General features: G+C 43.0%; 1 protein-coding gene across 4 annotated transcripts in view; it reads left to right on the top strand.

Moving 5' to 3' along the window:
* cyth1a (cytohesin 1a) overlaps nt 1–12,940 on the top strand; it is a 38,883-nt gene extending 25,943 nt beyond the window's left edge. For 3 of the 4 annotated variants that reach the window (XM_029437162.1, XM_029437161.1, XM_029437163.1), the window contains exons 3-13: nt 1,631–1,695; nt 2,817–2,883; nt 2,980–3,098; nt 4,512–4,592; nt 4,834–4,946; nt 5,667–5,815; nt 5,907–6,019; nt 9,752–9,830; nt 9,928–9,996; nt 10,349–10,503; nt 10,901–12,940. In XM_029437162.1, the coding sequence (XP_029293022.1) occupies nt 1,631–1,695; nt 2,817–2,883; nt 2,980–3,098; nt 4,512–4,592; nt 4,834–4,946; nt 5,667–5,815; nt 5,907–6,019; nt 9,752–9,830; nt 9,928–9,996; nt 10,349–10,503; nt 10,901–10,979 (1,089 nt within the window). In that variant the 3' untranslated portion in view covers nt 10,980–12,940. The remainder of the gene's footprint in view (nt 1–1,630; nt 1,696–2,816; nt 2,884–2,979; nt 3,099–4,511; nt 4,593–4,833; nt 4,947–5,666; nt 5,816–5,906; nt 6,020–9,751; nt 9,831–9,927; nt 9,997–10,348; nt 10,504–10,900) is intronic. The other variant, XM_029437160.1, reaches the window with a different exon arrangement.
* Nucleotides 12,941–13,369: the final 429 nt, after the last annotated feature.

Here is a 13,369-nt window from a genome sequence, read left to right as displayed (position 1 = left end):
AGTGGAATGCTGAGTTATTTCCTGCCGAGTGGTCACTTCCTTAGCTAACCATTTCTTGCTGTTTGAGTCATTTGTGTTGTGTGGATGCACTGTGTCAACAAAGACCTCAATTTATGGATACAAGGTCATCTCTTTTTAGATGTTTTTATTGAAATGTGGTTTTGAATATAACGTGAGTTTAAAAACAAGATAAGCATACAGATAAATAGGATTATGCTCTCATGAGGAACGTGCTCATGCAGCCAGTCGAATATCCTTCATGTCCTCTCTGATTTCCAAAGAGAGCCAGGATTCAAATCAGCTTGGCCACATTTCCCTAAAGTGGTTTGTTTGATTCCTATCCATGGCCCATGATGGGTTTTTTTATCCTTCACCCAAGAGCAGAGCTGATTATCGATGCGAGCTGCTCAGATCAGCTCTGTCACTCGGTAACCAGCTCCGTAAGCACATGACACACAGCGGTGACACAGCTGTGGGGCCCTGGCAGAGAGCTGGCCTCCATATGTCCCAGGGGGCAACTCAACTTCCACTGGCCCTGACGGACAAACATTAGAGGCATGATCCGACACCCTCTCTTTTATGGGCCTCCCCCCTTCTCTGCCCCCCCCCCTCTCATCTCCTCTGTAGTCTGCACACTGAGCCCTCTCCTCCATCTCGACACCCTCTGGTCCTGTATGTCAAGCCCCCCTCACCACAACCACCCACTTTCCTGTTTGAGCACACCCTTTGTATGCGGAGGCAAGCATCTGAGGAATGTGTTGTAATCGTGCAGGCCTTGAACACGCAGATGTTCCTTTTTGTGGTTTGGCCTAAAGTGAGTTGGTATTACGGATAAGAAGTGATAAACTAACAGTGCAGCTGGATATGAATGGAGAGGCTCGATGATTGTAACCTTTTACTTGAAGAGTTGCAGCCTCTCTTGATCAAGAGTAAGCTCTGTCTGTGTACAGGACTCCTTTTTTATGCTACAGTTTATTATTCCACACTTTCATCAAGCTGACTCCACCCTCTCCATCCTCTTCTTACTGCGCCAGTCTGGCACCAGCGGTCCTGGTTTGATCGACTAAATCTGCCTCTAAGGCCATTAATCACTAAAACGCTACACAATCCACTTTTACGCTTTCTTACTCCATTTGTATTGCGGTTATCCCTGAATGTTCTCCGCCTAATTGAATCCAGAAAGAGAGGATTGTTTATAAGAGCATACACACGCAAACACATGTGTTGTTATGACATTAACTGTAGACAGTTGCTATCACTTTTTAGTCGAATAGAACTGAGGAGAGCTGGATGTGTACCAGTGTGTGACGTTTCAGCTCATCAGAAGCTTTTAAAAGTGACTGCTCTTTTGTTGAGCCAATTGTTCCGATGTGAGTATTTACTGGATGTGATGAAAGGCCGGACGTGATAAAAGGCCACCTGGCTTATAGACAAACAGAGGTGATTCAGGGATGATGGCCTCTCCCTCTGCACTGTTTAATCGAGCAATGCAAACTTTGCATGTTGTTTGTGTCGGTCACACCCGTCCTCGCTTCTCCTGGTGTCTGGGTAATTATCAGGCCGATGATGAATTCACCCTGTTGTCATACTCATGACGTATTAAGTCTAACATTTATGTCTTTTTCTGCAGCGGCTGAAGGATGAGATAGCAGAAGTGACAAGTGAGATCGAGAACCTGGGTTCCACTGAGGAGAGGTAAGAATAAGGGATCCGCCCCTTCCCTTCCCCCTCTTCACACACACTTCCCTCTCCATTTTGCCTAAATTGGCTTGTTGTTTGCCGTCTTTTAACTTAGCAAATGAAGCTATCAATTATTAATGATTGATGGGCAGGTCGGGCGATCCCGTCACACCAAATCCGCTCCCCAAATTGGCTAATGCTGCTTTTAAGGCAGGTTAAATGTTTCATCAGGCACACCCCCATGATGGGAGGCTTCAGTGAATAATGCAGTGGGTGTACGGGCAGAGGCAGACAATGGATGGTCCCAGGGGAGGGAGTGCTGATGTTTGGTCTACTCAAGTGGATAGGGATCCCATCAGCTACCAAATAATCTCTTGGATTTAAAACCTATTAAGGGTTACAGAACTTTCTTGTGATCAAAGTTTCCTTCAATCCATTTATTGAAGAAAGTACACTAGTCTGTTCAGTTGGACTTTGGCGGTAAAGAGCCTAAGGAATGCTGGTGCGAGTGAATCAGTGGGAAGAAGTGGTGACCTCTCACCGGCTGGAGATGGAGATGTAACCACGGTGACAGCGGACTCTTTGAGTGCACTTTGACCCCTGAATAACTCGAGGCCTGAGAAATGAGACGTTCCCATATGCATGATGTTAAACGCTTTATCAAAGCGGTGGAGGGGGAGGACAGGCCAGACAAATGAAAAATGTTAATGAGGAAATACACTTTCAGGAAATGAAGGGAATACATTTATTGTATTGCACTGAACGTTGTTGAATCAATGTGTTGCATTTGAATACCAAAAAGGCAAACAATCCAAATGTATTCATGATGGAGCAATGATTACATTATTTATCAAGCAAAAATGTCAAATCACTGGTTTCAGCTTCTAAAATTATGTTCTTCTCTGATATTGAATTTAATATATTTGGGTTTTGAAAAGTTAGTTGGACTAAAGAAACTTTTTAAAGACATTACTTTGAGTTTGGGGAATTTGTGATTGTCATTTTGTTAGTCGGATTAATCGAAAAATGAAGGTAAATGTTAGTTGCAGCCCTTTTTACATACCAGAGTTTGTTCATGTGCACCATTATGTTCACATCAAGAACACCTAACCACAACCTACACTCTCATGTTCCAGGAAAAATATGCAGAGGAATAAACAGGTGGCCATGGGCCGTAAGAAATTTAACATGGACCCCAAAAAGGTAAGTGTTAGAAACTGTTGGGATTCTTCAGAAATGTGATTTGCCCCACATGTTCTCATAAGCAGGAAGTGACCTGGGGCTCTGTCTCTTTTTTAGGGGATCCAGTTCCTGATTGAGAACGACTTGCTGAAGAATACCAGTGACGACATTGCGCAATTCCTCTGCAAAGGCGAGGGCCTCAACAAAACAGCCATCGGAGATTACCTCGGAGAGCGGTCAGGATGAAGATTGACTATTTCACTCTCTTTTACCATCTCCCTCTAATATTCTCTATCATGACTCACCAGCACCCATCCATGTGGTTTATAAAAGCCTCGAACAGCGAGTGCATATTTTCCGTATTGCTGTATTTCCTCTTGGTCAGGCACACACCCATCCTTTTATAGTTTATTGGTCCCAAATTTATTCTCTCAAGACGATGTCCGTTACTCAATAGCCTCCATCTGTCTTTGATTATCGATCTCATTCATAAGTAACGCGATCAAGAGACTCACAGCTTGGAAATGCACATGTGTGAAGACAAAGTCGAGCTGAGACCACCCTCGTTAGAGGGAACACATAATAGTAATGGGCCTGATATACAGTACGTGCTGCTCGGGGACTATAGGGCAGGCAGAGTTACAGCCGGGGCGTGGTCTGTGAGGCCAAACCAGGAAAGGGAGCTCAAGCGGTTGATGGATCCTCTTAGTTTGATTGTTATCAAGCTTTTCAAGTGTTTTTGATTCCGTAAGGAGGGGCCGGAGCAGTGTGAGAGCCTTGAGGCACGATTGGTCACTTCTCTACTGGGAACAGTCGTGACTGGATATGACTTAGAGCCTTCCCATGATCCCACAGGAGAGATCATTTACTCTGAAGGGCATAAAGGTCGGGATGATGTCATGATTGAGATTAGATGATAAATGAAAGGGAGGTGGCAGGGGTTTTTCCCCTTCTATTGGGTTTGTTGGAAATATGCAGCGTACCACAGATCCCTTAATCCTACGTTAGCCAGATCACACCCTGAGTCCTCAGACATGCTCCTGATGGGGTCTACTTTTCAACAAACTTTTACAAAGAGCTACAATACGAGCACAGCTTAGTCTTAGCCTGCCCCAGCGTCCACACAATCACTTTTATAGATTTGTTTTAGAGCTTCACTGATTATTCAATTAACCAATTAAAAATAATTTACCAATTTTACACTTCTTAGTCAGTTTACAGCTCTTGGGGAGTATTACTGCATATATTTTGTGGATGCTGTCCATCATGAGTGGGACACTCTTATAAGAGTGCTGCACTAAATAATTGTATTATTCCTGTTAAAATAGTTTTTCAAGCAAAAATTAAAAACATTCCCTTGTTCCAGCTTCTCATTGTGAGAAATTGCTGCTTTCTTTCTCTTACATGATAGGAAATTGAATATCTTTGGGTTTTGGACAAAACTATAAATTATGTTTGGTCATTTTGGGCTTGTGATGGGCATTTTTCACATTTTTATTTGTCAAATATTTGAACAAAAATAATTGGAGGATGAATATAATGCGGCCTTAATCTTTTTGTATGTTTATTTTTGCCTTGGTTTTTGCAGAAAAGGCCTTTTTATAATGTTTACCAGTAAGACATTTGTCCTTTATGTTTTGTCTCTGCAGAGATGACTTCAATATCGAAGTCCTCCATGCCTTCGTGGAGCTTCATGAGTTCACAGACCTCAACCTGGTTCAGGCCCTAAGGTAAGACATCTCCCCAGGAACTTGTATCATCAGGTCTCCTACATACTCACCAAGTCCCTGACTAGATCCTCATAGCTTTGCCCCCCCTTTTTTATGTAAACCATGTCTGATACAGTCCATTCTTTAAGAGTCTCCTTATTTGCTATTGTGCATCTGTCAGTTTCTGTCTTGTGCCATTTCTTTTTAAGAGCGCTCATTCAGCCTTTTTACAGCCTTTGCTCACTGTTGTGTCCCCTGACAGACAGTTCCTGTGGAGTTTTCGGCTACCGGGAGAAGCTCAGAAGATCGACCGCATGATGGAGGCCTTTGCTCAGCGCTACTGCCAATGCAACCCTGGCGTTTTCCAGTCCACAGGTAGTGCTGGCAAGCCATACAGACCGGCTTTCAGTGTTGTGATTCAAAGCCAAAGAGCTGTGAATGTGTGCGCAGTGAAACAAACGACTTCAGTTTTTTGTTAATAGTCTAAAATATAGCCACTAGATAATCAGATAATAGTAACTACATTACTACAGCAGATACACTATTGTCTCCCTGAAGCATTTGATTTTCCATATAACATTGAGATCTAATGGCTTGTCAACGGAACTCGTATCTAAACTGCTTTGTTTAGCAGACACAAAGTCTGCGGAGGTGAACTGTACGCTAGAAGAGTGTCTGGCTTTTGGGAAATAATGTTCATAGCAGACAGCCGCCTGCCTCTAACATGGATGCAGATGGATGTGAATAATGCATGGGACTTCTCAACAACCTAACGGGCCAGATAAAGTGCTGCTGTATCAGCCCTGCGCTTGCCACGTTGACTTTCAGTAAACACACACCCATTAGAGTGCACATCCTCAAACACGCATGCATACTTAGCTGCCCACTCGCAGCCTTTCACTCCCACCCACTCTCCTCGCTAACGAAGCTTTGCCTATCTGCTCCTCTCTGTTTGACTGTGGTCCCCTAAGTGCAGTCCTTTCAGCGCAGCTAATTTACATTTATATTTAAACATTGGCTGCAGTTTTATGGTAAACGGCAACCTTTTGCTCATCCCTCTCTTATGGTGGGATCTTGTTTGTGTGTGTGTTACAGACACCTGTTACATCCTGTCGTTTGCCATCATCATGCTAAACACCAGCCTCCACAACCCGAATGTGAAGGACAAGCCTTCCGTGGAACGATTCATCTCCATGAACAGAGGAATCAACGAAGGAGGAGACTTGCCTGAAGACCTGCTACGGGTCAGTGTGGCTTTAAAACTCAGTTATTTGCCTCCTCGTGAGTGATTTCTCCACCCGCTGCGTGTTCATAGTCAACTTTCTGTTATTGTAGAATCTGTATGACAGCATCAAGAATGAGCCTTTTAAAATCCCAGAGGACGACGGCAACGACCTCACACACACTTTCTTCAACCCAGACCGAGAGGGCTGGCTGCTAAAACTGGGTGAGTGACTCCGGAAGTACATGTGCACTGCTGTTTGAATACATAATGAATAACACTAATTCATTTTCATAGCGGTACATATCGGTAGATCTCGTGTGTGTGTGTGTGTGTGTGTGTGTGTGTGTGTGTGTGTGTGTGTGTGTGTGTGTGTGTGTGTGTGTGTGTGTGTGTGTGTGTGTGTGTGTGTGTGTGTGTTGTGTGTGTGTGTGTGTGTGTGTGTGTGTGTGTGTGTGTGTGTGTGTTCGACCTGAGACATCTGAAGACATCTCTGCCTGCTTTCATGTATTATGAATATGGCTTTGAGATCAGACCACAACACGTGGAGGCCTTTTGAATCATTTAAGACGAGGCACTGACATGCACGCACAAATCCTCACTTTTATATCTTGTAAATCAGGAGTATGCACATATACTGTACATACACAAAGTTTAGAACATTTTATTTGAGGACTTTATTTTTATATAGATCAGATTGTTTTTTCTTTAGACATTTTCAGCCTGATCTTATTGGAGATTTAAAGCACATTCTTTGTACCATTGTAGAAACTCCTTGGAATGTATTTTATAATGAATGGTTTGTCTTAGTGTTTATAATTATTTTTCTTATCTTAATTATATTTTAGGATTTTCTTTCGACATTTGATGGCACCTTTTTGTCCTGACCTATTGATGATTATTGACTTGAACATGTCCACAAACATTTGCAAATGCATGTACCTGAATCTTTACAGGATGTCAGCTGTTACTTTCACTGGTCACAATCACTCTACCAACAGAAAGGCACAAACCTGGACCCCTGAACTCTTCATCCTCTGTTTCCTCTGAGATCTCTCTCTGTTGTACAGATTCACAATTAATTTAACAAAAAAAAGCATGTTCAAAGTGAAATTTAATCTTTCAATCACTGTGAATCTTTACAACCGACTAAAACAAGAAAGTGAAGAATTACTCTTGTCTCCAATGACTCCAAATTGGCAGATTACAGTAAAGCAATCAGGGATAAATGACTGTATATAACAGAAATGGACCCAAGTGGAGGCGATATTTAATGTAGTGCTTTACAGTACTTGTGACATTGAGTAGAACTCCCCCTTGTGGGCGGATATAACAACAGCAGATATGTCAAATCTGTTGACCCTTATTGCAAAGTACAGAAAATAGAAGCTGTAAAGCAGTGCATCAAAGCCTCCAGATTAACAGGACTGTGGTGCAATAATTCCTTATCATTTAATTTGATTTTTTTTGTTTCTTTTCCTCTTCGTTTGTTTGTTTCCATGTTTTTGGCTGTTGTCTTTCCTCAGGAGGTATGTACACCTGCTCTTCCCAAACGCTAGTCCATCTCTCAGCTCTCGGGTGCTTTTGGTGGTCCGCCATGCTTTTGTTCTCTTCCTCATATTTTTTTCTTATGTTCACACAGGGCCTTTTTTTTTTTTTTTTTTCCATCCATAGATTTTTATTTTTTGTCTCCATTGACTCATTTGAACTTCAGTTTGTCTGTTCAGTCTCTCATTGAGCTGGTGGTTTGTCCACTCTCTTTTATCTCTGTGGGTGGTTGCCGGGCAGTCACCTGGTTCATTTGCCACCCCATGGGCTCGGCTCGGGGAGCTGATGCTTTGTGACCACTCTACTGAGCAGTTTGCCCCTCTTTTCTCTGTATGCTGTGGTGGTCACTCCCTTTGATCTATGTTTTTTTTTTTGGGAAGCTGCATTATCCCCTTTTTCCATACAGCGAGCACAACAAAGGACTTTTGCTTGACTCTCCAAATTCACCATGAACCCATTTACCCATTGGCTTATTGTTGTTTGCTCTGGCTGCATGGAAAGGGAATACTGCACCTTTTCAACAATGTGGCTCTGCTCTCCTGATCTTATGCTGTAAATGGATCTGAAGGGTGAAAGTGTGGCTGCGGCCCGGTGTGGTGCTAGACCGGACTGGACCAAACTGTGGGAGAGAAGCGTGGGCAGAGGAGCTGAAAGGGATGCATTAATATTTTCAAATGATTCATTAATGCTTATATACTTAAAGTGCACATGGTTCGAAATGTGACTGTGCATTCTTGTTATTTATGAAGTGTTCCTATTAATTACACAATAAGAGCCCTTGTGAGAAAAAAAATAAATGGGGGGGGGAAAGAACCATTAGGTAAGAAGAGAACCAGTTACTAGTTTAACCTGTTGAGATCAATCATTTCCAAAGAAATCCTAAAACTACCAACAACTAGATATGATTTACAAGAAACCTGTTCCCTCTTAACCTCTCCTCGCCCAGCCTCCCACAGTCCCGTCTTGCATGGGTGCCCCCCCTCCACTCAGCTCCACTCCGGCCCAGCACCGTCCACACATCTCTGCATCAATCTGCTGGGACGTCCCGCCTCGTCCCAGACATTCTTGCACGGGAGTAGGTCATCTCTCTTTCTTGGGAGTGACAGGAACTGACATGACCATGAACAACTCAAACCCAAACAACTCGGGCCGCCAACTGCGTGATTCTGACATCGCGTCTGTGTTTTTCTGTTTGTCTGCTTTTTTGTTGGCAACACGCTGACGAGTCGAGATGTGGCGATGGGGCTCTCCATCTCTGCCTGTCAAGTGAATCATGTGTCGATGGTGTCTGTAGATTATAACAAGCATAGACTGAAGTGTTTGACCTATCATGATGTCTGTGATATGATGGGATATCATATACAGTGCTACTGCTGTTATATGATAATACGCGTGTGTTCTACATGTCTGTGTGTATATATACATCCTAAAAGCCTCCTCTATCCTGGTAGATTCGTTTCACAATGCAGCTTTTTACTAACATCGGTGGTGGGATAGGATAGTCTAGACGAGGCTTAGATCTTTGTCATGTTCAGAAAGACATGTTGTCCCCCCCCCACCCACTGGACACTGCTCCTATATGACTTAGAAGTTACTAAACAAAGCCAAAACAGGATATTCAAGTCTGAGATGCCTGTACAGAAGCTGAGCATAGCTCCAGGCGCAGAGCTTCCCAAGTCTCTGTTTGTTAGCATCCCATCCTCTCAGTGAGAGTGCCATCTGCTACTGTGATCAGGTTTACCCTCACAGGAAGTATGGGTGACAATAGGGGGTCAGAGGTCAGTTATAGATCAAGGGACGCAGAGTTAACCAGAGAGCCCCCACTGGGCGTGAAGTTAATCCTCCGTCACTCCTTACTCTCCACATCCAGCCCTCATTAAAGTGCTTGCTTTCCACATTTATAACGGTCTTCTAGTCACTTCATTTGGGTGGCAGTTCATTAAGTTCAGGGAGTCCAAAGCACATAGATCTGTATCCTGTCCATCGATCCTGGCTTTCCACACTCATTCCTCTGAGTCAGCAACTAAGGAAAGAGAACTGGGGCCAAGTGAGCAGAGTTTCCAGACTAATACATTAATGGAGACATGTAGCTTTATCGTATAGCATCACTTTGACTCCAGTTAGCCTTAATATACCATTCATTAACTATTTTAAATTATCTTAAAGTATTTACAGAAAAATAGCCAAATAACTGAAGGCTATGCAGTTGTGGTGATGGTGAGCGCATGCTGCGACGGTGGATGAGGGTGAATAGCGGGAAGTTGTGGGTAAAAGGAGTCGTCCTGTAGCCGTCATCTGTCTGTCTGCACATACATCCGTCTGCCTGTCTGCTGCTCGACCCGGTGCTTCGGTGCTCGTTTCTCTCCCTTTTCTCTCGCTGAGCCTCTCTGACGCTGGCTGTTTGCTCCGCAGGGGGACGCGTTAAAACCTGGAAGAGAAGGTGGTTCATCCTCACGGACAACTGTCTCTACTACTTTGAGTACACCACAGTGAGTACAATTCAGTTTCTCAGTCACAGTGAAGTCACTCTGTTCTCGTCGTCTCCTGTGAGCAGCGCTCTCACTCGCATGTTTTGTGTTTGTCCAGGACAAAGAGCCCAGAGGAATCATCCCACTGGAGAACCTGAGCATCAAGGAGGTGGAGGACAAGAAGCCTGTAAGTGCAGCGCCCTCTACTGGTGCATATTCTGATTACACACAGTCAGGACTGGGATTTGGATTTTTACTACAACCCATTTATTAAATAGGGATTTTCTTCAGTGCTGCCCTTTTTACAAAATTGACAACTGAGATTATTGTTGGCTGAATTTCCATTGCTGTGATTTGCACTATGCACCGCTTTGACATTTGAACTAGAACTCAATTAAACTGATTTATTAAATAAATATAGACACATGACGGGGTACATGAGCTAATAGTTTTTAGCATTTTTGGATAAATAGTTTTGTTTTGTCTTAATGCATTATATTTTCTATGATTTCTAACCTCCGTCCACTTTACTTCTGTAGAACTGCTTTGAGCTTTTCATTCCTGACAACAAAGACCAGGTGATAAAAGCGTGCAAGACTGAGGCGGACGGACGCGTTGTGGAGGGCAACCACACCTTCTACCGTATCTCTGCCCCCACTGCAGAGGAGAAAGAGGAATGGATGAACAGCATCAAGTAAATGTTTTTTTTACTTCACTTCTTGAAGGCGTAGTATGACGCCGCTTGTGTTTGTAAAGTTGCTCCTATTATTAGGTTTTACTACAGCTTCAATTTCACTTTGGGGCTTTTTGTGGTGCGTAAACAGGAAACAGGAAGTATAATGTTGCCATAGGTCTGAACATTGAACAATTGTGGCTCCATTAAAAGTATGTCCAGTTAGCTATCGGCTCTTCCTGTTCACACCCAATGTACCCATGGATACACAGACAACTTTCTTGAATACTGGATGACTAAAAACGTGATGCTCAGGATTCAAGTTCTGGAGTCATAAGGAGTGTTTTGTTTCTATGACTTTCAAGCCGATTCATGAAAGTACAGTAACTCTGACACTTTCCTCTGTCTGTGCCCACAGAGCTGCCATCAGCAGGGACCCCTTTTACGAGATGCTGGCAGCCAGGAAGAAGAAGGTGTCATCCATGAAGAGGCACTAGAGCGGCTCTGCACTCCAGATGTTGCACTTGACAGAGCAGGGGTCCGGCTATCTGCTCGCCCTGTCTGGGTCGGTGCAGAGGCCGCGGTTGAGGTCTCTCTCAGACCTCTCCAGGGGATTTCTCTAGGATACATACTAGGTCTGGCTTTGGGACTCTACAGGCCAAAAAAACAGGAAGCATGCTGGGGTTTCTAGATAAGAGTCGGGGCCAAAGCGTCCTCTAACCTCCTGTCTCTCTTTCTCTCTCAGCTTTGTGTGTGCTCTCTGTCTATGAGGCTGAAAGGAAATCTTGCTGTATCGCTCAGCAAAACCCCCTTTGAAGATACTTAAAAAACAAACACAGTCCCCATATACATTGTTGCACACGTACACAACATGCATACACTCATGCAGTCCCCCGTAGCACACATCCTTTAAACTCAGCAGGTCTGACCAAGTGTGACACTCCAACCAAAATATTCCTCGCTTTCTGAAAGAAGAGTAAAGACCTCATGTGCTTTAACATGTTAGGGTAATACGTGTCTATTTTTACAGCTTTAAATGTCAATTCCTCCTGCGTCTCTTTTGTTTGTTTGCTTTTGTAAAAAATAAATAAACAAAATAAAATAAAAAGGTCTTGCAACAGAAACTACAGGGGGGGGGCGGGTATGGGGAGGGAGGGTATGATTTTCCAACTGTTAGTGATTTTATAGAAAAAAAGAAAATAAAAAGAGAAAAAAAAGTTGCCACTCAGGAGATTGTTACGAAGCTCTGAAACTTTCCACATGGATCCTGTTCACAACACGACAGCCATGTGAGGAATGAAAGCCTCATCTGTGTCCCAGACTGAACTGTTTTTGTAAATATGAAGCTGCATTATGGGGACGTACCGCTGCAGATGAGGGTGTCTGCTTGTTTTGGATCTGGATCTCGCTGTTCATTTCCTGAAAGTCCTGGAGATGAATCCTGGGGATTAGTGTCTTTTGAAGGGATGAGCGTTTATCACCCTGGGCTTCATTTTGAGGTTTTAGGTTGTCTGGAAATTAGAACTTGTGGCCCCTTTTTTCATTTTCTCTTCCCATACATTTGTCTCATTTCGTCTGAAACACAAGACCACTTTCTATTACTTAATTTTATTGTTGGGGAAAGTTACTGCTGCACCGTGCCTGGCGATCTAGATGAAATGTGAGAAAAGCTGCTGGTTAGCGACAGTTTTCTTCCCCCAGTCGACAACATTACATCTTTTATTTTCTACCTTTTTAATATTGTTTTCCTTTGTTACCTATTTAATAGTAAAACAAGTCCTGTAATTTTCAGCCGTCAGCCCGACCTCATTGATCGTTGTACAATACTGTGTGCTTCAGGTTTATGTAGAAGACATAATATATGACATATTGTTGTAGAGGCTTTAAAGCGGCACAAATAAACATGTGGTTTATTAAAGCTATGCCTGGTAAATAATGGGTTGTCCCTGTCTCAGGATCCAAAGTGTGATGTGAAACTGCTAGTTGTGTGAAGAATGTACTGCGGTGAACCAAAAGACAAAGGGCAGGACGGCTGATTGGTCACGCTGAGGCAGTGATTTTGTCAAATTGCAAACTCAACTGCGTCACGGTACAGTTTTGCAAACGCAGTCCGAGTTGCACATCAAGCGGTTGTCTTTTCTACTCTTGTCTACTGTCCTCTCATCTGTGCCTGCTGGTCCTTATCCTCACTCACTGCCTCCTCCATTTCCTCGTTCTCTTCCTCTCTCTGCGCACTAATCCTAGGTCATTTAGGAAAATGCAAAAACAATCAGAATTCTAGACTGTATTGGTTTATTTATCGAAGTTGTATATACTTAAATGTATAGTGGGTATTTTTGTCCTAATTTTGTTTCTTATTAGTTGTGCCATTTTCTTTTGGTATTCTGTTCAATAATGTTTGATTTGAGGTTTGTATAATTGCCATTTAATCGAGCTGAAATAAAGACATTTGTCACAACACTGGCTGTGAATGTCTTTTACACAACTGCATGTCAAGTTCAAGTACTGTACAGTAGGACAGTAGTAAAGTACTTTACTACTGTCCTACTGTAAAGTACTGTACAGTAGGACAGTACTGTACAGTAGGACAGTAGTAAAGTACTTTACTACTGTCCTACTGTACAGTACTTTACAGTAGTGCAGTAGTAAAGTACTGTACAGTAGAACAGTAGTGAAGTACTTTACAATAGTAAAGTACTTTACTACTGTCCTACTGTACAGTACTTTACTACTGCACTACTGTAAAGTACTTTACAGTAGTGCCAGCAGGTGGCAGTATGTGATAAACACTGTTGGGGCATTCTGCTGCAGAGACTACTGCAGCAGCAAACATGGAAGTCTAACTTGGATTTTTATGGTGCTTATTAATTACAGTTGAGTTAGTTAT

This window comes from Cottoperca gobio, chromosome 8 (assembly GCF_900634415.1).
Source record: "Cottoperca gobio chromosome 8, fCotGob3.1, whole genome shotgun sequence".
Classification (NCBI taxonomy): Eukaryota; Metazoa; Chordata; class Actinopteri; order Perciformes; family Bovichtidae; genus Cottoperca; species Cottoperca gobio.
Note: the sequence above shows the minus strand (reverse complement) of the source record. Positions and strands in the feature narration are given on the sequence as shown.